Source organism: Onychostruthus taczanowskii, unplaced genomic scaffold (genome assembly GCF_017590055.1).
Source record: "Onychostruthus taczanowskii isolate IOZ18803 unplaced genomic scaffold, ASM1759005v1 scaffold81, whole genome shotgun sequence".
Classification (NCBI taxonomy): domain Eukaryota; kingdom Metazoa; phylum Chordata; class Aves; order Passeriformes; family Passeridae; genus Onychostruthus; species Onychostruthus taczanowskii.
Window position 1 is genome coordinate 3,290,636 of NW_024506002.1, and position 25,879 is coordinate 3,316,514.

Sequence of the window (25,879 nt, forward strand, 5' to 3'; positions counted from 1 at the left end):
CATCTTCTGATCTTACACCCAGAGCTTTGCCCCTGCCATGGGCACCCCCTTTTTTGTGTATCACCCCTTGAAGAGCCCAGTGTAGCCCTTGGACATGGCTCTTCCCCTGGCACAAGGTTCCCCTGTCACCTGCTGTGGTGTCACCAGCCCCAGGCTCCTTAAAGGGAGCAGGGATCATCTCATAGTGTGTAAGAGAAGAATCAGAACTACTCCAGGCAGCTGAGGGGATGTGTTTGGAGAGATCTGCTGGCCACAAAACCCATCCTGGCTCTGCAGGAAGAGGAAGGGGCACGCTGGTGCTCTCCCAGCTCAGCTAACTGTCCCAAATGCAAGCACAGGGTGACAAAGTGTCCCAGGAACCATGGCTCTCACCCAATTTCTTCCCTGCTCCTGGGCTGTGTCACAGACAAAAGCCCACCATGGCTTTCAGTGCCTGGAATGGCTCTGCAGGCTCAGATGGAGCCTCACATGGGGACAGGGAAGGCTCTGGTGTCCCTTCTTGCTGACAGCCCCTGGGGGATTCACTACAGAAGCACAGGAGTGAAAGCTGAAAGCAGGACAGGACACCCTCCCTGGTTTTCCTACTCTATGACATGATCATACACAGTAAATATATTTTCTGCCATGTGTAGTGGCTTTTTAAACATTTTGCCAATGATCAAATTTACAAAATTTCCATTTTTCTCTGAAGGGGTGTTGAGGAAAGTCCTTCTGCTTCACCCATCAGAACGGGAACTATTTGTTAACAAGATTAATGCCCATTAATTAAGAGCCTTTCCTATGGCTACATCATGGCATTTCTCCACAGCAAGAAGTGGGCTCACCTGTCTGTTCCTTGTGGGGGCTCCACAGGACACCACAGCTGAAGGAGAGGTCACAGTTTGGTGACCAAGCAATGGCCCAGAGCTCAGGAGATGCTAGGTTCTCAAAAATAAAGAGAATAGCAGGAAGCAGAGCTTCCCAGTGCCCTTCCTGGTGCTGCTGTGGGTTTTCACCATCACTCCCAAAAATCTTCCCTCTTCTGGCATCCTCAAGGTGTAAAAGGGCCCCAGAGGTGTCCCATCCTCCCCCAGGTAGTGGTGAGATTTGTTAGTCAATATTTGCACAGCATAGGAGCCTTGCTGATATCTGCCACACCTAATACCACCTGAGAAGAAATTCTGTTTGTGCACACTCAACATCACATCCAGCTCAGCCCTGATTTGAGAATCCTTCCTGGTGAGTGATGATGTCCAGGGCAGAGAGAGCACAGCTTGATTTCCAGAGCCCAGGCTGAGCTGGCAGAGCTGGCAGGTAGAAATATCTTGTTTTGACTGGTAAACTGAGCAAGTTTGACATGGAAACCACTGAGGGAGAATAAATATGGAACAACAAGATGTAATTTTACAGAGTCTCTCTTCCAACTAGAGCTGCACTCAGAGTCATCCCAGAGTTGAACTAAGAGGTCCTGAGGTCTAGGGAGGGGAATTCTGGACACAGTGGTTTGGGCTGAGGCTCACCCCTGTCACAAGCACAATTATTTAACAGCACAAATCCTGCAGGACTGCAAAGAACAGGAGAAAAGGAAGGGGAGGGGGGGAATATCAGAGGGAAAAAAAAGAGTTTTTTGCTATGGCACAGAACCAAGGATAAATGCCACAACCAGAAGAATAGCCTATAGGAATGGTGTGATCAGTGCTGCCCAACCCAGCCTGCTCAAAACAAACAGCAGTGCTCCCACATCCCAGCAGGAAGGGAGAAGAACTCTGCTTCCTTCCATTTCATGAGAACAGGATCAATCCCTGGGTCTCCAGAAAACCTGTTTTACTGACCATTCTGTTCATCCTATGGGGCTCCACCACCCAACTTTGCCCTTTCTCACACGTGATGTGAATTCGTCTGAAAGACCTCGTGCCTTCATTAAACACATCTTTTGTCTTGTCTATGTTTCTGGTCATGCTTTAACAAGTGCTTGATGTTTCACGTGAAATGTCAAGATATAAAATCCTCCAGCAAGGGCTCTCTGCAAGAATGGATTTTTCAGACCAGACACTGTCAGTACCACCAGAAAACCCTCTCACATCCAGCCAGCCTGACGCTGTAGCAGCCTCCAACTCTTTTTCTTTGAACCAGACATGGGTGAGAAAAGTAATTGCACGCACAGAGTCTCTTTCACACAGCAGCACAACTGCAGCACATTCCTTGGCTTTTCTATTTCGTGTTACATGGATTAAAAATACTTCTCTGCCTAACTGGGATCCTGGGAGTCTTAGGAGATGAACAATGCAGGTATGTAAAGCTGCTCTGATGAACAGCTCCAGGGCGGTGAGAATATATTTTGAGCAATCAAAAGGACTTCTACTAATGGATTTTACACTCCTTTCACATTGTGCTTTCAGTGGCAGTCCCTCGAAGGCAAGTTTACTGGCAGGAATAATCTCAGAAATGGTGAGTGTTACGTAGATGTTTGTCACGGAGGAGCATGCGTCCAGGTGATGTGGCAAATCTGGCTATAAACAACAATCTACTTTTAGTCAGTTAATTAATTAAGAAGTATTGGAATTATTCTGCTAATTAGTAACTTGAATGTATTGCATCTTGATGTAAAAAAAAATCTATGACTAAGGGTGGAGGCAAAATTCCTGGAATAAAAGCTTAGTTAAAATGATGATGACGTCTTTGTTTTAAGAGAGATCTCTGAGAGGTCCTTGCCAGCCCAGGGCCCTGCCATGGAGTGGAAGAGCAGCTGTGCCAGGGCCTGAGCAGAGCTGCAGGGAGAGGCTGCACCAGCCAAGGGGGAAAAGGAAGGAGAAGGGCAACCAAGTGCATTTATCCCACACAGGCTTGGGCACGAGACTTAACATCTCCTCCAGTTCCAGTTGAAAATGGATGACAGTGAAACTTTATGCTCCTCACTGGACACCAAATCCTGAAAAGCAGGCACAGCTCTGTGGCAGGCACACAGCTTGCCCAGAAACCCAAGGCCATTTTTGGGCTGAGGCTCAGGGGAACTCATCTCCATTGCTGTCTTCTCCCAAAACTGCCTCCACTGCTCTGTGCCAGAGACTCCTATCTTGAAAGGAGGATAATAAGTGTGGCCACACCTGAGTGCACAAGGACGTTCAGTGTGCAGCAAGAGGTTCACAAGCTCTGTCACACTGGAGGAAGCGACTGGTCTAACATCCTAAAATATTATTGCCCTCAAGAACAAAATCGTAAGGAAAACAAAATGGATGAAGGTTAGGTGGAAGGATGCCCACTGCTGAATGGATGTTATGGAGCCAGTTCTTAATTAAACTGTCCACAGCATCCTTGCTCATTCCTTTTCCTTGATTGATAGAGGATGGATTTGCAGGAGGGCAGCGCTGACAGTGCCCTGCCCACCCTGCAGTGAGTGAGGGAAGCCCACAGGAAAGGGAAGATGTTTTTGTGGCTGTGTCACAGGGTTCCTCTGTGCTCTGTCCTACCCCAGTCACCTGGAGCTCCCGGGTTTCAGCGAACTCTTGTGTGTCTCTCCCGGGGCACTGGGCCTGAGTGCTCACAGCTGTGGCTGAAATCAAGAGAAGCTGTGCTCCAAACAGGCACTGCCTGCCTCCAGTGCTGCTGAGCATCCTGCAAAATCACCCCCTCACTGGGCACCCCTCAGTAGGGGATACCTTTGGCTCCTCGGGGGAGAGGTGTGAACACGCTCCTGCTGTACTGCTGTGCTTGGCAGCACTCACAAAAACAGCTGAGGCTGTGTGGAGAGCAGGTCTGAGCACAAAGCAGCCAGGAAAGCACAAGTCCAAGATGGACTTGGGGTGCTCAGTCCCAGCCTTTGCACCAGACAATCAACCCACCCTAATCACCTGCTGTGGCCACCTCGGCTGTCCCCACTGCCATGCCCCCAGCCTGTCCCCCTTTGGAGCGAAGGGAAGGAGAAAACCAGGTCCATGTGTGAATGGCACCTTGGAGTGCTCTGCAGGGCTGCTCAGGAGGAGGCAACTCTTGGACCTTGCCTTCTGATGCACCCTCACAAGGGGACCAAACATAGATCCCTGGAGAAACCCCAATTCTGGCTTTTTCTGAAGTCTTGTGTGACTGACTTTACAGCCTCCAAGTCCTTTTCGCAGCATGTATTTCATATAAAAAGAGCAAAGTGAAAAAAATAGAAATTCCATCATGTGGCAATGTGTTAACATCCACATATGTCCCAAGAAGGACGGGATCCTTTCATTTCCTGCCACTTCAGTTAATGAAGTAAGACACAACAGCAGGAGGTTGTCATCTTCCTTCTGGATTAGCCCTAGAGAGGATGTGACCTATGGTCTGGAGCCAGAAGTCACATAAACTAGGGAGGAAGTGAGGGCTGCACAGCTGCAGCCAGTTTTACTGACCAAGAATGGCCTTTTCTTAATGCTCTTTATTCAGGAAGGAAAGTGAGACTGCTGACAGCCCTAGTAGGTATTCACCTTTCCTTTGGCCTTGAGTGACACTGGGGTTTACAGACTTCCCAAACAGCTTCTGTCTCTCCTTTCTCAATGAACTCCTTTCCCCAGCCTGATCCATAATTACCCCTCTGCTTTCACACCCAGAGCTGCTCTTCTGCCCAGCCACGGTGTGGGGACAGAAGGGTGACATTTCCTGGTGGAGTCAGGCTCTGTGAAGTGCAGCGTTTCACATTCACCCTGTGCCCAGCTCTGGGCAAGTCCTCCCGCGAGCAGGGAAGGAGCTGTCCCTGGTGGGACGAGAGCCTTCCTGCCAAATCTCAGCTCCCTGCCCCAAAAGGGCTGGCTCAAGGCATCTCAGAAGATAAAGGAAAATTGAATCTAGCTGCTCTGAGATTTAAATATTTTTTGCCACAGAAGAGGGGTGGAAAGCTGAGAACTAAAGCCTAGAAAGGCAGGTGAGCCCCCCCAGACAGGCAGCCCAGGACCAGCACCCACTGCCCTCTTCCAGCCCCACACCCTGGTCCTCCTGCAGCAGCACCACTGCTCTGAGGCGCTGCCCTGGCACCAGAGGCAGTGGGAACACAGCCCTTGTGCCAGCCAGGTCGCTGGTGGCCCCGGGGACACGCCTGCTCCCCATGCACAGGGGCCAGCCTTGCAGTAGGTGCCGTCAGTTTCATCCCCCAACATTCTAGGACAGGGAAAAAAACCCAGCACGTACATGCTTTGGCTTGTTCTCAGAAATTTCTGAATCACTTTTCCTAAAATTTCTCCCCCTCCCCTTCAAAAATCCAAAGCAATCTAGCTGCCTGGAAAAAAACCACCACCTGACACGCAGTGGAAAACAGGGACATTTTTGGGAAGGCTTGAACAGTACCGCCAGCCTTGACCATGGAAGAAACCAAATTCCAATTCCTTCCAGCACAGGACCACTAAGAGCAGCAGCTTCCCAGGCACACAGGGCTGGTGGGCCAGGGAAATAACACAAGCACCCCATCCCCTGCTGCTGCAGCCGTGCCAGCCGGCGCAGCCGCTCAGCCCCGCCAGTTTTGGAGCCCTGAACCACTGACGATGCTTCACTGCAACACTTTATGCATCAGCAATCATTTATTTTTACAATTCTGGCTTTCAAGTGATGCTGTTACACAGGGAAAGGCTGAGGATTTCACCCCCAACTCCACTGAATCTGGAGTGGCCACTGAAGAAGGAATACTGGGGAATAAACAGGACGTGGGAGCAGGGCTGGGTGCCCAGGGGGGTGGAGGTGTGATGGAGCAGAGAGGAGCTGAGAGCAGGAGGGGCAGGGCATTGAAGGGAGGAAGGCCAAGATATTGCAGCAAAGAGGGGTTTGGATATCCCAGATGAGGGTGATCAGAGCTGGGAAGCCTCATCCGTAACACAAAGCAGATGAGGAGCAGGACACAGGCTCATTTCAACCCAAGACCCCTTAAATGCTAATTTTTCTTAGGGAAGTTTGAATTTAAAATGGAGCAGGGAAATCTGCTGGATCCACAGGCATGAAAACCCAGGATTTACTGTACAATCCCAAGGGCTTCACGGTCATTCTGTTTCACCAGACATTTCCAGACACTTGCATTCCCCCCAGGAGAAACACCAGGAACCCTGCACTCCAGGAGGGCTGGCAGCAAGGAGCAGAGAGTGCCCTCACCTTGCTTTTGGCTACCAAGACCTGCAAATTACGCTGGAAAACCATCGAGAGCCATCTGCTTGGAACTCTTGCAAAGTTTTGGGCTGGAAACGTTGCACCAACAGAGAGCAGCTGAGTCACTGAGCTCAAGTAGGATCTTCCTGCCATTCCTTCATTGCCTTCTCTACCCTGGGGCAATACCATCTTAGTTTGCTTTCTTTTCCTTTTTTTCCTCCTATGGAACTAATGCTTCTGAAAGTGAGTGGCTAAGAGCACTTAGAAGAGCCAGGGTGCTGCTCTGAGATGATTCCCAGACATAATCTGCAGCACTCCCTGCTCAGCCAGCCCTAAGTCATGGACATCCTGCTCACCTGGTGGTGTAATTAGTGTGCTATATAAATCACCCCCCAGGCTGTCCATCCCTCAGGGCCAGCTCACGGCACCCACCTGGGATTTGAAGTCCAAAACCCTCTCTCTGCATTGTTCTGGTCTTGCAGTACCAGGACAAAGATCTCTCTCTTGGAGGCCTGGCTGCATCTTGCTGCTCCCTGCACACCCCTCCTGAAGGCTGCTCCAGATCCCATCACAACCCTGGCCAGACCCTTTGGACTTGTTTGCCACCACCCCCTCCTGCCCCTCAGTGCCAGGCCCTCTCCTGCACCAGCCCCGTCCCACCCTGGCACTGTCCCACATCTCTCCAGCACGGGGTGACACTCCAGGGCTTGGGGACAGCAGCTGAAACACGAGAGGGCCTGTCCCTCAGGCTGCTCCCTCCTAACCAGGGTGGCTTTCCCGTGGAGTTGCTCCCAGATTTTTCCGTGATCCCCACACGGCTCCAGCTGTCCCCCCCGCTCAGCCCAGCTCCCCAGGTGAGCACATGGCACTCATTGCCACTGCTCCACCCCTGAGAGCTGACCTGCTCATCGGCCTAATGGGTTTGCAGGGGGGTGGGGAGAGCGAGGAGAGCGAGAGGCTGATGCTTCTCAGCCACTCAGCTCGGCCCAAAGCTAACGAGGCATCTCAAAATTAAAAAGTGAACTGCAATCCCCAGCAGGCCTGTCCTCCTTTTGGCATTAGGCGGAGTTCTCTTTCTCTTTTTCAAAAAAAATTGAAAAAAAAAAATTAAAAAAAGAGACCTGGGGAGCCACGAGTTGTGTTTGGAGCTGTGGAAGCAACATATCCTGGGCAGGGTGGGGGTGCTGGGATGAGCCTGGGGGCTCTCTTAGAAAGATTGTGAGGGGCAAGAACTGCCTCAGCATGGCAGGTGGTACATGGGAACAGGTCCTTCCACGTGCCTTTACACCCAAAGGATCCCAGTTGCTCCTGCTCTACAGGCAGGAGTGAATGGGGGAGGCACCCCAGGGCGTGGAGCTGGGACATTGTCCCCAAGGCTGAGAGGGTGGGGACAGGGCAGGGTGACTGCCACTGATGTGGGGACAGGACAGCAAGGAGGAAACAACTCTGCTGCAGGAGGAAAACATGGGGAAAGCAGCAGGAAAGAGCAGGGAAGGGAGAAAGGGAAGCCAGACTGGTTCGTCGTGTCTGTAGGTTGCATTCCTCATGTGGGAATCTGTCTGGGAAGCACCTGGCTGTGCCCACACCTCCAGGGAGCCCAGCACTGGCTGCTGTGACATTCCTGCCCCTGGTGCCTTGTCCTTGAGCCACAGGGAGCTGAAGGCTCTGGCTTTAGAGGCACAGCTCACCCTGGTTCCTGGGCAGCTGAGTGGCAGCTGCTTTGCTCCACTCCTCGCCACTTGGGCAGGCAGCTGCCTGTCCTCCAGACCCCTGGCCACTCTTGGCCAGCCCTGAGCAGCTCCATGACATCCCTTTGGGGCACAGGGCTCCCAGCAGGACCTGCCACCCCTCCAGGGTGCCACCTTGGCCATTCCCAGCTCACCCTAACTGGTGTTCCCAGGATGGGAGCACAGGGGGTGGTGGGATCACCTCCCACCACAGAGAGGGCCTGCCCAGCTGGGAGGCAGAGGAGGGGTGGCAGGTCCTGCAGGGCAGTCCAGGTGGAGCACAGGGCAGTCCTGGAGAGCAGGCCAGTCCTCAGGATGCTGGAACTAGAGCTCAGTCCCACACGGCCCTGGGGACAGCAGGGCTGCACACACACAGCCCCCAGGCCTTTGCCCAAACTGTGCCTTTTCCGTAGAATCACAGCACATCAGAGCAGGAGGGCACCCACAAAGATCACCCAGTCCAACTCCTGACCCTGTCCAGGACACCCCAACATCCCCTGCCTGTGCCTGAGAGCATTGTACAAACACTCCTGGAGCCCTGGCAGCCCTGGGGACATGACCATTCCCTGGGGAGACTGTTCCACGTTCCAATCACCCTCTGGGGAAAGAACCTTTTCCTAATATCCAACCTGAGCCTCCCCTGGCACAGCTTCAAGCTGTTTCTGTGGGTCCTGTGGCCATGCCACCTGCACACAAGTTACTGGGGAGAACTTCACCCTCTCCACACAGGACTGGGAGCCACACAGGGTTAAACACCTCCTGGCATGACCCCACTGGATTTCACCTAGAAATAGGTTTGATCCAAAAGCCCAGAGAGCTGGTGAGCTCTGGGTACAGCAGTGGTACAAGGAACCTTCCACCCCTTTCCCTGGCCTTGTAACACCAACAGTCTCCAGCTTCCAGACCCTTGTGTCAGCCCAGCTGGAAATACTGCAGGAATTTTGCCTGGATGAGCCTGTCCTGGGGAGGGAGCCAGGCATGCTGATAGTTTGGGCATCCCTGCACCACGAGCACCAAGTGCTCCCCACCAGGACCTGGCTCTCATGAGCAAAGGGAAGGACAAGAAAGGGTGAAGGGCAACAGTGGGGCAATTACAGGGAAGGGAGTTATGGTCATAATTCTATTTCTTTTCTTGAGTGAGGAGAAATGCAGCTTGCACTACAGGAATTCAGAGTAAAATCAAATGAAATGCCAGGGCTGCCCAGCCCCATCCATCCTGCAGTGCCTGCTGAGCCCAGCCCCAGCACGGCACAGATCTGTAGGGTCAGCAGAGGAAGGGCCCAGCCCTGTCCTGGATGCCCTGGGGGCTGGAATCAGGGAACAAAAACCTGGTGGCCCCAGCCCGTGGCTCCCTGTGCTCCGTGACTGCAGAGCCAGCTCTCCTCCTGCTGCACTGGATCACAGTCCCTGCCATGCCTTTACACCCTGCTCCTCTTCCAGTTTTATGTCATCTCCACGGCTCTCCCCCTCATAAAATGTGACTGCACCAATTTCTGTGGTCAGGCCTGGCCAGGTAATAGGGACATTTCTTGTTTGCTGGGCAGAGCCTTTAAATCAAAGCCAGCCTATCCCAAGTTCAAAGGAGAGAGGGAAGATCTGGAAGCCCTGTAAGCCTGCAGGATGCTGCAGCCAGAGTGTCTCCCCACTGCCCCGGGTGACCTCCCAGGGGCCCCTGAGCACGGTGGAGGGGTGGGCATCATCTTCCCACCCAGAGCCCTCAGTGAGGCCAGGGCCCAGCAGCGCCTGGTGCTGCCTCCCGAAAGCCCCTGCTCCAGCACGGGGTAGAACAAGGAGATGAGGGTGGTGGGGATGGTGTTTGTGGGGTGGAAGGGACTCTGCTGAAGGGTACGGGGTGGTCAGAGCATGGGGCAGGTCTGGGTGAGGTGCGGGGAAACCAGAGGCTTCAAGGAGAGACGGGTTCGGTCATGGGGAACAGCGATGGTGCCTTCAAACCCTGCTGAAAGCAGTGAGGGTATTCCTTCACTCCCAGCTTCTGGGAGCCACGGAGCAGCCCTGCTGAGAGAAAACTGCTCCCTTGAGCAACTACATAATTGTCCCTGGGCTCTCTTCCCCCTGAGAGCACAGGCATGAGCCTGTTGCCCATCAGTGCCATGGAGAGGGACACCTGGACGTGTAGCTGTCCTCCCGTGGGCTGAGCATCGCCCAGCCCCTCACATCTCCTCATCAGGAGGAAACAGCATTGCCCAGAAAATACTTAAAACAGCCAGGCTTGGCAGGCTGAGTCCAGAAGCCCTCAAATCCCCCTCCCTGTGCTTTTCCAGTGCCTGCTCCTCTCCAAGAAATGGACCTCAGCTGGACCTGGGAACACAACAGTGCCCAAAGATTTTCCATATTTCATCTCCACCAGGCCCTTGTGGTTCTCCTGCTTGCTCACAGGACCCAAGGGAGGAATTGAAGATCCTTGCCCCTCCTGCTGAGTGGCAGCCAGGCCACCAGCTCCCCAGGGAATATTTTATGCCTCACTGTTGCTGAAGGAGCAGGTTTGCAGGCCGACCAACAGCCCCACCAAACAGACCCTCTGCAAAAAGGAAAAGAGCCAAAATATCTGGCACTGGGAGCACAAATGGAGGAGGGGTGACTTGTTGTCCGTGATGGAGGAAAGCTGGGAGCAAAGGAAAAGCTGAGTGTCTCTTTTGTGGCAAAATATCCCCAGAAACGTCACACCAGGGACAGCCAGCTGCCTGCAGAGATGGGTGAGGCTGGAAGGAGAGCAGCCAGCGAGGGCAGAAGGAAAAGCAGGAGGGGCGACAGAAATGTGAGGGAGAAGGACATAAGGATGTGAGGGATAAGGTTGGAGATGTCTGAGGGGAGCACTGCCCACGGTGTGAGTACCAAGGGGCCAGCACAGGCAGACACAGACACAGCCACAGCCCCTGCCCCTGTCCCATGTCCCCTGTCCCCTGTCCCTGCCCCTGCCTCACCGTACCTCCGAAGTCAGGCCTGAGGCGGACGTCATAGCCCTTGAGCAGTTTGTCCACAATCTCTTTCACCACAGAAATATTTCCAGTGGAGGGGCTGAAAGACAAAAGGAGAGAGTTCTCATCATCCCGTGTGGCACCAGGGGTCCCGGCCAGCTACCTCAGCATCCGTCACACCCCAGGGCACCGGGGCACCTCAGCCACGAGCAGAGCCTCTCTGTGCTCTCTCTCACTCGTGTCTTCTGTCCTTGGCACAGCTCCCAGCCCCCCACCTGCCCACGACCCCACAGGAGCCCTGAGCTATCCTGGGAGGGGCTCAGAATTCTCAGCAGTGTTTTGGCTCCTCTACTGTAGCTCACCCTGACTCCAGGGCACCCCAAGCTCTGTCCCTTGGTGCCCCTCTGGTTTAGGCACCCCAGGGGTCCTGCTGCTGCTGCACCCCTCAATGAGCATCCTGAACACTGACCCACACACCCAGGGGGCTTCCCTGTCTGTGCCTACAGAGGGGTGCACAGACAGAGGCAGAAATTGTCCTTTCTGTGCCCCAGGCTGTGCTTGGGGCAGCTGCAGCTCTCCCTTGCAGGTCTCACTCCCCTTCCTCAGCCCAGCTGGGCTCTTGCTCCAGGTCTTACATCAGCCAGCACAGACTTGGCACGTCCCAAGGTCCCCACTACACGAGTGGCGCCCAGCAGGCACCCTGCCCTGTCACACAGCCCAGTGCAGCCTCTGCTTCCCACAGCACCCAGGGCTTTCTTCAGGTTACTGAAGCAAACAAGGAAGATATTGAAGAAAACAATATCTCCTTCTTCTCCTACAGCCTCGATATACGGTTGATCTTTGCCATGTAAAAATTCAGTTTCTGTCACTCAGCATCACTGTAACTTCTTAGCAACGCAGATCAAGAGGCAGAGCCAGGGAAGGAGAGTCCATCTTCCCCTCTGTGTGCCAGAGCAGCAATCCTTTCCCTGGCAGCCCTTTAACCTGCACACAGAGGGGGCAGATGTCCTCCCTAACACCCATCCAGCCGTTACAGCCAGAAAAGAGCTCCTCCTGAAATCAGCCCAAGGGCCAAACCTAAACTGAAGGTGGGAAGCCAGAAAGCAGGGGATGCTAAAAATACTGGCCCTATTGAGTGCTGCGGGGTGTATCAGGTTTTGTGCCTGAATCCCCAGCCTCTGTGCCACCCTCGTCCCCTGCTTTGCATGAGAATAGAGACCCTGCCGGTGACAACTGCTGCTCTTTGCAGTCACCCACCACAACAGCATGTCTCCCTGTCAACACCGCCTCCCACATCCATCCCGGGCAACCTGGAAAGCTGCACCACGGCACTGCCTCTGCCAGCCCCGTGCCAGGGGCTGCCGCTGGCATGTCCCTGTGTCTGCACACACAGACACATAGACAGACAGACAGACAGACAGGCGTGCTCCCCTGGCTGCACGGAGTGGGTAGGGACTCTCTGCCTGTGCACACAGACACAGGGGAGCACTGGGTGAGGTTACAGAACACACACAGAGGTGCGTGCATGTGTGTGACCACCTCCCAGCAAGGGCCTGGAGGTGGCTGGGGGTGCAAACCTTGCTCCGCTGGGGTGTGATGAGACACTGGGCTGTGGACACGATTTATGAGGAGAACAGAAGCAGGCATTTTTGGGTCTGGTGATCCAGACTCTCCCTAGAACTGTGGGTAGAGGCACGTGGGACCACCTGGGAGCCTGGGCAGCTCTCAGGGCTCTGGATGTGCAGGAATTTCTCAGCAGGACTGGGATGTGCAAATGTGAGGCAGCACCCAGCTCTGGTGCATGCACAACCAACGAGCCCTCATGCTGGCAGGGGAAGGGGTCTGAGCTCCACTCCTGAGCGTGCTCCTGAGAGGGGTGCAGCTCTTCCTCGCAGGGCTTTAATCACTGTGAAAAGGCCAGGGAGGTGTGCGCAGGTGGGCGCTTTCACAACGCCGTGTCCAGGCTTGCAGGGTCCGCTTGCACCTGTGGATTTCTCTGCAGGTGTGTGAGGTTTTGCAGCATGCAAAACACAGTCCTGTCACTGAGCACTGGGAGCGTGCAGCAGCATTTGTTCATCTCCAGACAGCAATTCCTAGGTACACAGACTCCCATATTCATAACGTGGACACTGTGCATTTCTCAAAGTATTTGGACACCTCTGCTTGGCTTCCTGCAGTGCATAAACTCAGGAATCAGTGTTTACCTCATTAATATAAGAAGGGAAATTGAGGTAGAGACAGCAAACAATGTGTCAGGGACCCTGTAGAGAGGGGCAGAGTGGGAAGAGGGCCACGGGGACTCTTTCCTCCTCACCAGCTACAAGGTGGCCTAGTGAGAGAATAAACCATCATGATTAAGGACAAGGTCTTTTGCCTCCCAGTGCTCCCTGTGATCCAAAAAGCCACATCCCTCCCACTGAGGAGGCAAGTCGTGCATTTGCCCAGCTGTGGGCGAGCAGCTGCATGCCAGTGCTATTCCTGGCGAATGTGGGTCTGCATCCGCTCGGGGAGCACACACAGCCAGCCTGTGATCTGAATTCCAGAGTGCTGTGCCCCTGATTCTGTGTCAGTGGCCATGTGCTCTGCACAGCCACGTACCCTTGCAGCCAAACATCTCCATCCCAGCACCCCGTGCTGCTGGCTGGGGTGTGTAGGAGTAGCTGGAGGCTCGTGCACATGGAGAGTGTTTTGTCTCCGAGCTGTGCACAGGCACACACGCAGACTACGGGTGAGAATCGGTGCTGGACAGACAGACACACATGCAAGGACACACGTCTGAGCAAAGGGGCTTGCTGTGGGCTTTGAATGTCACACATTAGCTTGGCCAGTGCCTCCCAAGCTGCCTGCGTGTGTGTCCCCACACAGCAGGACCACGCATGAATGGTGTGGGCAAGGTGGGCGCGCCTGCGCCTGCGTGTGTTTATAACCATGGGAGCACAAATCTGGGCACCCACAGCCCTGCAAGGACCTGTGAGTGTTTATAACCATGGGAACACAGCCCTGCAAGGACCTGTGAGTGTTTGTGACCATGGGAGCACAATCTGGGCACCCACAGCCCTGCAAGGACCTGTGTGTGTTTATAATGATGGGAACACAAATGTGGGCACCCACAGCCCTGCAAGAACCTGTGCGTGTTTATAACCACGGAAACACAAATCTGGGCACCCACAGCTCTGCAAGGACCTGTGCGTGTTTATAACGATGGGAGCACAAATCTGGGTACCCACAGCCTCACAGAGTGTGTGTGTGTGTGTGTGTGTGTGTGTGTGTGTGTGTGTTTATAATGACAGGAACACAAATCTGGGCACTCACAGCCCCAAGAGGAACCATGCATGTTTATAATGACGGCAGCACAAATGTGGGCACCCACAGCCGCACAAGGACTGCGTGTGTGCGCCGGGATCGCGCAGCTCCCCGAGCACGGCTGGGCAGGGAGATGCCAGAGCTCCCCCCGCCAGCGCGCAGGGACAAACGCACCTGCCCGCAGGTGTGCGGAGGGAGGCAGGGAGGGAGGCAGGGTGAGCAGCAGCAGCAGCAGGCAGCGCTACCCCCGTGCGTGAAGGAGCGGATGAGCGAGCAAACAGGTGCGCTCCGCACACCTTGGCCTGGCTGGATGGGCGCCCGCAGCTCCGGAGCGCCGCGAGAGCTCCGGGCACAGCCCAGGAACAGCCGGAGCGGGCAGGGGAGCGGTGCCAGCTCTGCCCGGTGCCACGCAGGGCAGCTGAAGCTGCGCGCTGGAGGTGCGAGCGAGTGACACACGGGTGCACGGCTGGCTGCGCACACGCAGGGCCGGATCCGGATGGATGGCACCCGCGGAGGAGGTGTTGCATGCCACCGATCCGCGCGGGGCACGGCCGTGGGCATCGCCCCCGGGGCTCCGCAGAGCCGCGGCTGTGGCACAGCGCAGCCCGCACGGATGCGAGCGTGGCTGCGTGTGCACGGCCAAGGCAGCCCGTGCCGGGCGCGCAGCGCAGCTCCGGGGCTCCTGCGGGCACCATGTTCCCCAGCAAAGCCCTTCGCTTGGCCATTTTCCCCCGGGCTGGGCAGGGGGACACGCACACACGCTCTGCGAGGTGGGCTCCGTCCGCAGAGTCTGCTCCACATCTCATGTACGAGCATCCCTCCTCCCCCCGAACGGCGCGGGCTGGGGAATAACAATAGCAGACGGCAGGGGAAGCGATTTGGGGAAAGAACCCCCTCCTCTTCCCCACATCCAGCTCGATGGAGAAAAGCCCGACCAAGACAAACAAGCCCTGTGCCAGCCCCCCGTCCCTGCAGCCTGGGATCGCAATCCTTACCTTTGCGCACAGCAGGCGAGACAAAGAGCTGCTAAAGCAGAGACAATTCCACTCAATCTGTCTGCCTGAAATGTCCACATTTCCACAAAGACGAAGGATGAAAAAAAAAATCTTTGGAGGGGAGGGGAAAGAAAGATGGATCTTCTGAAGTCCCCCTCCAAAAAAAGGGGGGGAGGGAAAAAAGAAACCAACCCCCCCCCCAGTTAATGATTTCCTAGAGAAAAAGAATAATGACAAAAAATTAAAAAATGAGGGGGAAAAATATCCCCCCCGGTGCTTCAGTGCCAGTCAAAGAATTCGTTTCTTCTTCCTTTCAGCATCCTCTCAACAAGAGACATCCTCTGGCAATGGAGAAAATCCCAAGAGAAAGAAAAATAAAATGCCCCAAAATGGGCTCAGCAAAATGTGAAATCGAATCTCACAGGTACGCGGCAGAAGAAGAATGAAAAATTAAAAAAAAAAAAAAAAAAAAAAAAAAAAAAAAAAGGAAAAAGAAAAAAACCCAACTCAGTGTCCCCTGAGCACTCCACTTGGATTATTTTTCCTCCTGCTCTTTTGCCATCCGGTTCTGCAGATGTTGCATGGCTCCTGCTACCCACCTTCAGAGAGGAGGAGGAGGAGAAAGAGCGTGTGTGTGTGTGTGTGTGTGTGTGTGTGAGAGAGAGAGAGAGAGAGGGAGGACGTGTGAGTTTTCGAGCAATATGATTTTATTCTGGATTTTACCTATTTGCTCCCCCTTTCCTCTTTATTTTCCAACGGGGGAAGGGGAAGCCACCCAGCCCCACTGTGCAGTTATTTTATTTTAGGGAAATCTCAGGCTCGTCACTTGGGAGGTTTGGGGCTTTTGTGAAAAGGCTAAAAAGAAAAAAAAATAAAATAAAAAAGGAACAGCAAATGCAGCCCAGTGAATAAAAAAAATTACATATATGCATGTGTAGAAAATAGATAAATCCCTGTCTGCAGCAGGGCTGCTCTCGCAGGCAGGGCTGGATGTCTCCCTAGTGCTGTTGCCGCAGCTCCTGTGGAGTTTTGCTGCTCATTGCAAAGTCACAAGAGGAGGGGAGGAGAGAGGGAGTTTGTGGTTGGGGAGGGGGACTCTCCGGACAAATTGGGATCCTGACGTCATGGCTGACAGCATTAACCCCTGCTGGCTTGCAGAGAGGATGGATGAGCATTTTTGCTGAGGTGGATTTTTGTTTTTTTTTTCCCCGGGGAGGTGGGCACAGGGAAGATGATGGGAAAGGTGATGGCATTTTGGCAAGAGGGGGGCTGTGCCTGGACAAGAGTGGCTCAGCTGTGAGCGCTGATGGGTGCTGTGGCTGCCTGAAACACTGTCATCAGCACAGGCTGAGCTTCCTCCTGCAGCCACAGAGATGGAAAATGAGGTGATTTCCTCAGAATGTCTCCATGCCACAGAGCCCAGTGGCCTGGTGGCCTCCTCCAGGGGCACTGGGGGAGATCTGGAGGCTCTGCTGGGGCTGGAGACTCCCCCAGGCTGGGGAAGCCCAGTTCAGGAGGGATGCTCAGCTCTCCCTGAAGGATGCTGTTATGCATACAATGGAGTTTGTGGGAAAAGGGAGCCTGGACTTCCAGAAATGCTGCTGAGGATCAGCTCCTGGTGCTGGGGCTTTGCCTGCTGGAATGGTAACAGCCATTGAAATCACCACGGCCTCCTGTGCACCAGCCTCTGATCTTTGTCTTAAAAAATAATATAATGAAGGAACTCTCCATCAGGCATGCAGTAATGTACTACCAGGAAGGATTTTTTTTTTCTCTAGGAAAAAGAAGAGATCCAGCAGCACTGTGAATGCAGAGCAGAAGCCACAGCTCAAGGAGGAAACATCTGAGCTCTCACCAGCCTGGATGGGATCTCCTCTGCACCTGCCTGGCAGCTCAGAGCAGCCCTTCTGAAAAGGTACATCCTGGTTTGCACCCGTGTGTAGATGGTCTCCAAAGCCCTCTGGGACAAGGGGCAGAGCACATGTGTCTCTGCAGCTGGGCAGGACCAGCTCCAAAATGCCTCTGAAGGGGCACAGGGCAATGTCCAGTGGCCACTGGGGAGCTGCTCTGTCCTGCCCTCCCTGCAGGGAGATCTGGCCAGCAGGAGCAGGGAGGTCACTCTGCCCCTGTCCCGTTCTGTGTGAATCTGAGAGCATCCTTCTCTCTGGGATTCCTAATGCTCCTTTCCCTCATACCTGGCTTGGCTCTACTTGGTTTCCTCATCAGAGGCATCAGATCCTGTGCTCCCAATCTCCTTCTCCCAAAAAGCCTGGTGGGGAGTGCCATTTCTGAGGAGCTTCCCCCTGGCAGGCCACATGCACTGTGGCCGTGCAGAGCCACCAAACCAGGGAACAGCTGAGTGCTGTGCTGAGCTGGCCTGGAGTCACTGGGGACACTGAACCTGTGGGGCTCGTGGGGCAAAGGAAGGCTGGGAGAAGGTTTAACATCTGCAGTGAGGCTGGGCTACAATGAGAAGGGAGAAGTTCTTCTCACTTACTCCTGAGGCTGGTGGGAAATGTTCTCTGCTTGGTTTAGTGCCCAGACCACCCCTGCTTGTCCAGACTTAGCAAATTAAGCTCAGAGCAGTGATCTCTACTGCCTTCCCAAAGACCAAAGCAAGTAAGTGGCACTTGTCACCTGCCAGTGAATGTGCCTGCCCCTGTGGAGTCAGGGCCATGTTGCCCATGGCTTTCACTGCTGGCCACTCACTGTGGCCTCCACAGGGAATGCAGGGTGCAGGGACCTCCCCAGGACACCCAGCTGGTGACATTTCACTGCATGGCAGCACAGAGCAAGCCTGTGTGCCTGGGCTCCCAGTGCTGGCCCTGCACTGTGCCCTCAGGATGCCCCTGGGCTCCCACACACCAGGTGTCACAAGCAATTCATGCTTTGTCACCATCCCCAGGAGATTGTGGCTCCCTAATTCCTGTGGCTGAGGGGTCCATGGCCAAAGCTGTAGGGTTTCTCCACAACTCTGTTGAAGAAGAGGAGCCAGCCCAGCAGATCTGATCTTGCAGGATGTCCCCACGTGCCCAGGATGAGCTGCCTGGTGCCATCAGGTGCTGGCTGTGTACAGGTACAGCATTTACCTCCTCTGCTGCTGCCAGCATGCAGAGCTCCTGACAGCACGGACTTTCTGAAGCATTTATTCTGATTTAAGCTGCTGGGCACCAGGGAGGAGCTCTTGGGGAGATTGGGCACCAGAGGCCCCATTAAGCCCTACCTGGTCCCTTCCTGTTCTGCCCCCTTTGCTCTGCTCCCTCCCACCAGCCATGATTGCAGGTTACTGGCAGGAAAGGTAAGTGAAAGGCAAATGTCAGAGGCACACATGAAGAGGAAAAATTATGCTCACAAATGGTGACATTTGTGCTTGCAAGTTCTCTCAGTTGGGAGCAGAAACCGTGTCACATGAATTATCTGACCACTCAGCCACAACAGGGAACTTTGGAAAGCCCTGCTTGGCAGGGAATGCATCCAAAGGAGCTTCTGGGTGCTGCTGAACACGCTACCTGGAGCCATGTTCTGGATAAAGGACTGCTCTGGAGTTAGTGCCCACCTCTGCTGGCTGTCGTGAAGGCTGATGCAGATGTGCCCATGCTCACTGAGGGGTTTGTTCCTTGCTCTCCAGAAGATGGGCCCCGCTGGGTGCTGCTGAACACCCTACCTGGAGCCATGTTCTGGATAAAGCCTGCTCTGGAGTTAGTGCCCACCTCTGCTGGCTCTCGTGAAGGCTGATGCAGATGTGCCCATGCTCACTGAGGGGTTTGTTCCTTGCCCTCCAGAAGATGGGCCCCTCCCTGAGCCCCAAAAGCTGTGTCTCCCTCCCCTTCTGGGGGCTGCCTGCTCTCCAGGGAGGGCCCAGTGATGGGCTGTTCTGAAGTTCACATTCTGACCCTGCCAGTGTCTGTGAGAGGCTGCAGCTGTGGCTGTAACCACCCTACAGAGGCCATGGGCATGGTGTTTGTGGCCATGTGCTGTCCTCCACTATTAAATCACTCATTTTCACTCCTCTGTTACTTCCTGATCTGCTGAAATCTCCACACCCTGGCCTCTCTTCTTCTCCAGTGGTCACTACCAGTTCCAAGCCCCAAGTGCTGCTTTTCCCAAGGGCTTGCCATCAAGGTGAAAAATCTCCCTCACGCCCTCTCCCAGCCAGCTGGAGAGCTGGGTCTTCTGCCCAGCCAACAATTCCCAGAAGAAGATGGTTGTTCCTCTAAAGCAGAACAAGAACAAGAGCAGAGAAAGAAAAAGAACTTTTATAAAACCAGAAATTTAATGGAAGTCCTGCAGAAAAAGAGAAAATGCAGTCTTACAGCTGGCATTTCTGTGCAGAAGGTAGAAAACAACCTGAAAATAAATGAAGTGCACTTCATGAGGTGGAAATAGAGACAAGCAGAGGCAAAGGGAAGTTTTCCCATCCTGTATAGAACACAGACTCTGTGTCCTGCTGCAGCTGCATCCAGGATTGAGCTCACTAAACCAAAGAGTCTTTGCAATTCCAGTTCCAGGTTCCTGCAGGAAAGGTTTCCCTCGAGCTATCCTACAGGACAAAGGCTCCATCATCCCCCCCAGGGCCATCTAAACACCCTCAGCTGCTGGCAAAGAAAGACCACAAGTCACAGCCCCCTTGGACTGGTGGGGCTGAGAGCTACCATCAGCTGCTTGGGCAGCTGTGACTCCTGTTTTAGTGACTGCATCCTCTGATCCACAAATGCCTCCTCATGTCTAGCCTAGGAGCCTCTCTGCCTGGACACACCATGTGCTAGATGTTAGATATTCCTGAGGAAATGCCTCAGAGTGCATCCACAGGGCTCCCCATCTTTGCTGAGCTAAAGATCCTTCACCACTTTGCAAGGTAGTCCAGAGTATGTGGGAATGTTGACCATTCTTAGGAACTGTGAATGGAGGAATTGATGAGCAGAATTTACCTGCAGTCCTGTATGTCCCATGTGCTCAAATCTCTCCAAGCAGAGCATCAAAGTGTGGTGGGAAGGGACAAAGGATTGTCCTTGGAGGTGGCTTCATGCACCACCTCCCATTCCAGCCTGTCTTTGAGCTGAGGAGGCTGCAGACAATGTTCAGTTTGGGCTTTCCTTCATTTGGGAAATGATCTGGCCTTTGAGCAAAGGTCCTCTGGTTAGGAGTGTGCAGAAGTGCTGTGCTTGCTGGGGTTGTTGATAGCTGTGGTGGTTGAGGTTTAGCCCTTATGTCTACAACAAAAGAACATCACTCCCAACAACACAGCCTGCAGGGTGACAGTGACACTGTCCTGGCCTGTGGCACAAGGACAATGTGCTCCAGCCACCCCCGAGGTGGGTGACAGGGAGGGCAGGTGGGTCAGGTGTGCAGGGCAGCCTCGGGGCTGCCACACATCCCCAGCAGAGCTGTGGTGCCAGGGGAGCTGTGGATCCATCCCTGCCCACGTGCTGAGGGGTGCAGAGCCCAGTCCTGTGGATCTGTCTGTCTGTAGGCTCCCGGGATGATTTCCTCTTTGCCTTTCAATGACTGTGCTCAGGAGGGGCACTGGCATTTCTGATCCTGTTGGGACTGGCAGTGTGAAGGGCACAAAACAAGGAAAAGGCCCTTCAGCCCCTGCAGAGAGGTAGGAAGTGCCCAAAAATGCCCCCCTGCTCATTATTGTCAGTGATGGAATCTGTCCCCCATTAGGCCTTCCCATTTCAGAGGGAGTCCCACTTCTCACTCCTAGGGATGCTCCTGCCCACCTGTGCCAGCAGAGGAGTCCCCTTCTGAGTCAAAGCTCCTGGTCTGAGTCATGGAGCTACAACAAAAACATCTGGAAGCAGCAGCAGAATGGATGAAAAAGATCTAAGTAAAAAATTCCTCTCCTGAGCACCACATGGAGGTGTGGATGGTTTCATCTCCTTTTTCTCCCTCTGGCCCCACAGCTCTCCTGTTCTAGGGCTCAGCACCCAGGACGAAGGGGCAGCTGAGAAGCCCAGCTGCTGGTCCCTGCTGGACAAAGTGTTCCCAGAGCAGGTGCCACCTGCCTTCCCTGCAGCATCCAGCACCTGCGCCAAGGGGACACAGTAAAGGTCACAAGAGAGGCTCCCTGGGGACACCTGCACTCCATTCAGCCTCAGGGGTCAGGCCCAGATCTCCTAGAGTCCTCCCCTGTGTTTATCCCGTGACAAAGCTCGTGGTGTGTCCTCCACAGGCAATGCCCCTTCCTCCAGGTCATGGCTGAATAAATTTGAATAGGACTGGGCCCAGTAGTGTCCCCTGGGGAGCAGCACCAGTCACAGGCCTCCAGCTGGACCCTGTGCCACCATCAGAACCCCCTGAGCTCTGCCACCCAGCCAGTTCTCAACCCACTGTCCAACCTCAGCCTCTCAGCCTCCCACCCTCCCTGTGAGGAGGTTATGGGACAGTGTCGAGGACTCTGCTGGAGCCAGGGCAGACAGGAACCACTGCTCTCCCTCACCTACCCAGGCAGCCATTCCATCCCCAAAGCCTATCAGGCTGGTTGAGCATGATTTCCCCTTGCTGAACCCGTGCTGACTGCTCCTGGTAACCTCCTTCTCCTCCCCATGCATGGAGATGACATTCAGGATGAGCTGTTCCATAACCTTTCCAGGGATGGAGCTGAGGCTGGCTGGCCTGCAGCTCCCTGGGTCCTCCTTCGTGCCCTTTCTGAGCACTGGAGTGACTTGGCTTTCCTCCAGGCCTCAAGCAGCTCTCCTGTTCCCCATGACCTGTAACTGTGATGAGATTATGGCTCTGTGACCACACAGAGATCTCTAAATCTTCTTGTTTATGCCCCACGCCGTGTGCATTGCTGCACAGGCATTTCAGAGAGCTAATGGAGCCTGAAAGGTCCCAACAAAGGATGCAAGAGGATCCCCATAGCTGTCAGTCTGCACCTTTCCAGCGTCATGTCATGAGGGAGAGAGCTGCTCTGCTCAGTTCTTTCTCTGGAGCAGATCAGGACCCCCTTAACCATGTTCTGGTCTCCATTGGTAGTGCCCCATTCCCAGCTGGGAGGTTTCTGACCTGACAAATTTGGTCTCTCTCAGACACCTAGCAGGCTTCTTTCTGTGGTGAAAGCTGGGCACTCTTTCTGTGGTGGAAGCTGGGCACTCTTTCTGTGGTGGAAGCTGGGCACTCTTTCTTTCTGTGATGGAAGAACTGGACACTCTTTCTGTGGTGGAAGAATTGGACACTCTTTCTGTGGTGGAAGCTGGACACTCCCGAGTCCAGCTGCTAGTGTGGAAATGCAGGAGGACACCTGCAAAAAGTGCTTTCTGAAGGCACATCCTGCTTTGGGAGAGGTGTTCTTCCTTCCTCTAGCATTCCTCCTGCCTGGGACAGGGCATTTGCAGCACATTCCTCCTGGGAACACGATGTGTGCTCCTCTCTGGCTCATGGGATAACCCATGTGTGCTTTTCCATGGTGCTTCACCCCTGCAGTGGCTACAGGAGGCTTTGGCTGACAGCTCTAATCAGGTGGGTGAGTGCTGAGTGACTTTTATGACCTGAAAAGGGTGATAATTGTGCCAAAATTAGCTCTCAGGAGTGTTATATGGCTGTCAGGAAACACGGTTTGTACATTATGGGTTGGGACACAGTGAGACGTGTGTCCTGCCCCTGAGGCAGATCTGACAGTCCATCAGCCTGCTGACAGCAGGCAATCTGGGGTCGTGCCTCAACTTCTGAAGCCATTTTAGCCTTTGGAGTTGTGAAAACAAAGCTCTTGTGTAATTCCCCAGCCCTGGGCAGTGTGAGGGTGGGAGAGCTGAACAGCAATTCCCTGAGGGAGACAAGGATCATGGCAGGGCTTGCCACCACTGCAAGTGGGCTGTGCCCAGAGGGAGCCCCACAAACCAACTAACCTTCCAACAAAACTCAGTGTGTGCCCTCCCAGGTGCCAAGGTGGCAGATGGGGAGGCAAAGCGAGGAGCTGCAGCAAAGCCAGCAGCCAGCAGTGACCACTGGAGACCCCGCAGAGCTGCCAGGGAGGCAGCTGAGGTCCCTCTCTGGACGAGCAGGAGGAAAATCCCCTGTATCTGCAGTTTGTTTGGGAGCTTGGGAGTGAAATCCATGTGATGCTGGGTTGCCTGGCAACAGGCTGAGAGTGATGGAGCACAGGGCAGGTCTTCTCCAGGCTGGGGAGCAGCAGCTCCAGCCACGGGGCTGCCTGTGTGTGCAGGGAGCAGAGGGAAGGGGGACAGGCACTCGGAGAGAAAACGGTCACAAAAACCTGCCAAGAACCAAGGGGGAGATAAAAGCCTAACTGAGGGTAGGGAAAAAGAGAGAAGTCAGGGGAAAGGAGAGCCCAGAGAAGACATCTGGGCACTCAAGGAGCTGCAAAGGCTGCTGGCTGTCACCTCACAGGGACAGCTGCTGTCTCTGCTCAGGCTGTCCCAGCTTTGACAGAAGAACTGCAGCAAAATGCAGTTTTCCTTTGAGCACCTGTAGTGCTTCTTCAGCTCTGAGGGACATGCAGAGTGCTGCTGCCCTCAGAGCCTCAGACAAGTTTTGAAGCTGATTACACTGGTTTGGGCTGAGGGAGCTGCTCTGAGCACCAGGTGACACTGGGAGTGACACCAGCTCCCAGAGAAATCCCCAGGAGGGTTCCACTCCCACTTAAAGTGTTCTGAGGGGGCTAAGGCATGGTCAGCACAGAGGTTGTGAGAGTAACCTTCATTTCCTCCACATTTAGCTGTTGGGAGAGAGAAGGAAGGAAGGGAAAAGAAAGAGAGAGGAAAGGAAAGGAAAGGAAAGGAAAGGAAAGGAAAGGAAAGGAAAGGAAAGGAAAGGAAAGGAAAGGAAAGGAAAGGAAAGGAAAGGAAAGGAAAGGAAAGGAAAGGAAAGGAAAGGAAAGGAAAGGAAAGGAAAGGAAAGGAAAGGAAAGGAGAAAAGAGCAAGTGGTTTCCATCCATACCAATTGCTTTTGCTCTTCAAAATCTCTCTCAAACCCACAGATCTCCCTGTACACCTGTCCTTGCATTTAATCCAGAGCAGAGGGGATCCCTGCCAGACACTCCCAAGAAATGTATTGAAGTGCTGCTTTGTCCCACACGTGAGGTTTGCCCAGCTCTCCCTGCTCATTTCAGCCCATTTTGGGTCAGGATGGAGGCTCAGCTCAACCCCCCACACCTCTCCCCTGACACCAACACCGGCCCTGCACAGAGCACATTGCAAAAAATGACATCCCCATCCCTTTTTGCCACCCTTCCACTTCCCCTTTTGCTGTTTTAGCCTACCCACACCTTCCCACAGTGTCCTCAGGAGGAGGAATTCATCCATGTTTCCTCTGGGACACATAAAACAAGGTATTTTGCTCATACTCACATGGTGAGGGAGCAGTAGGGTTGTTGATGGGCTGTGATTTCCCTGTTCTCAACTCTAGACTCTTAATAATTAAAACTTTTACCTCAGTACTTTCCATTTTGGTGGTTTTTTACCCAGTCTGACTATAAACAGTGCTGTAACAGAACTTTGACCTGGCAGGAAATTCCAAACCCAGCAGTTAATTGATCTCAATATGAAAAGATGGGCGAAAATATTTTATCTACGTACAGTTGCTTCTGAAATGTCAGGATAAAGTTTTGTTTTCAGCTGTACCTTTCTTGTCATTTATAATAGGAGGCAATACTAAATTTACCCTGATAAGTACTGCAACACTCATCAGAACAAAGCCTATTACAATTTTCTATCATGAGTATGGAGGGGGAAAAAATCATCCTCTCTCTGCAGAACATCTCCACTTTGTGCCATATTTTCTGAGAAAATTAATCCTCTTGCTCTCTCTTCAAAAATTCAGGCTCAGCAGAGCACCTGAGAGCAGCAGGGAGGCAGCATTCCTGGGAGCTGCTGCTCCTTGCAGGGGGAGCAGCTGGAGCCCAGGACGGGCACAGCTCACACTGCCTGTGCCAGCTGCTCTGCTGACCACGGCTGTCCTTGCCTCGGCTTCCCAAGGAAAAGCACTTTTTTTTTTTTTTCCTTTTTTTTTTTTTTCCAGGAGTAATACTCCAAAATCTGTTTAGAGGAGGGTTTCAGCATGTTCCCTGTGAATCCTCTCCCAGCCATGCCCTCTCACTCCACTGCCTTTTCCCAGGCAGAGCTATCTATAACTGAAGCAATAGCTGTAACATCTGATTTTCCACCACCCAACACCTCCTGCTGCAGCTAGCACCAGCCTAAGGTGAGTGCACAAAGAGACATAACACTTTAGTAACATGTTACATTTGCTTTTTGCTGGTGCCAGCTGCTGCAGAAGGCGGTAGGGAGTGAGTTGGAGCTGGAACAGGAGATTTTGGGAAGCTGTTACCATAAATCCAGGTCACATCTAATCTTAATTTCCTTCACCTTTAGCTGTTTGGAGAGAGAAAAAGAGGTAAACAGAGACAAAGAAAGAAAACAATGTAAGAAATCTCACCCAAAGGGTTACCCCAGGCATGGATATGGGGGTGCAAGATTTCTCAGTTCATGCCCATTTCTTCCTCACCAAAAGGTGTTTCTAATTATTTCCATTCAGGCTGGAAACTGTTGTTTTCTGTCCTCACCAACTCCACTGAGGGGGACTGTTTCCATCTAAAGAAAGTCCATAGGGGAAATTAACTTTTCCAAGGAAACAGCAGGGAGGCAAGAGAATAAAGCAACTGGAAGGAGAAGTGCAAAGCATCCTGCAAAGCTGCTCGCTGCAAACCTTCAGGAGGGCAAGGCAGCTTCCTTGGGGGTGGAGAGCAGGAATGGCCACAGAGCTCAGCTTTGCTGTGGGATGGGCAGGCAGGGCTTGCAGGTGGGAGCTGGCACCCAGCAAACCCTAAATTCCCAGTTCATGGAACATCACCTTTTGCTTGCTTTGGTGTTTCGGGTCCTCACCTGC

The 25,879-nt window shown here is 53.6% G+C and overlaps 1 protein-coding gene across 2 annotated transcripts in view; it reads right to left on the minus strand.

Moving 5' to 3' along the window:
• LOC121346484 (gamma-aminobutyric acid receptor subunit beta-4) overlaps positions 1-15,329 on the minus strand; it is a 72,927-nt gene extending 57,598 nt beyond the window's left edge. For both annotated transcript variants that reach the window (XM_041424345.1, XM_041424344.1), the window contains exons 1-2: positions 15,031-15,329; positions 10,744-10,832 (exon numbers count right to left, since the gene is read on the minus strand). In XM_041424345.1, the coding sequence (XP_041280279.1) occupies positions 10,744-10,832; positions 15,031-15,110 (169 nt within the window). In that variant the 5' untranslated portion in view covers positions 15,111-15,329. The remainder of the gene's footprint in view (positions 1-10,743; positions 10,833-15,030) is intronic.
• Positions 15,330-25,879: the final 10,550 nt, after the last annotated feature.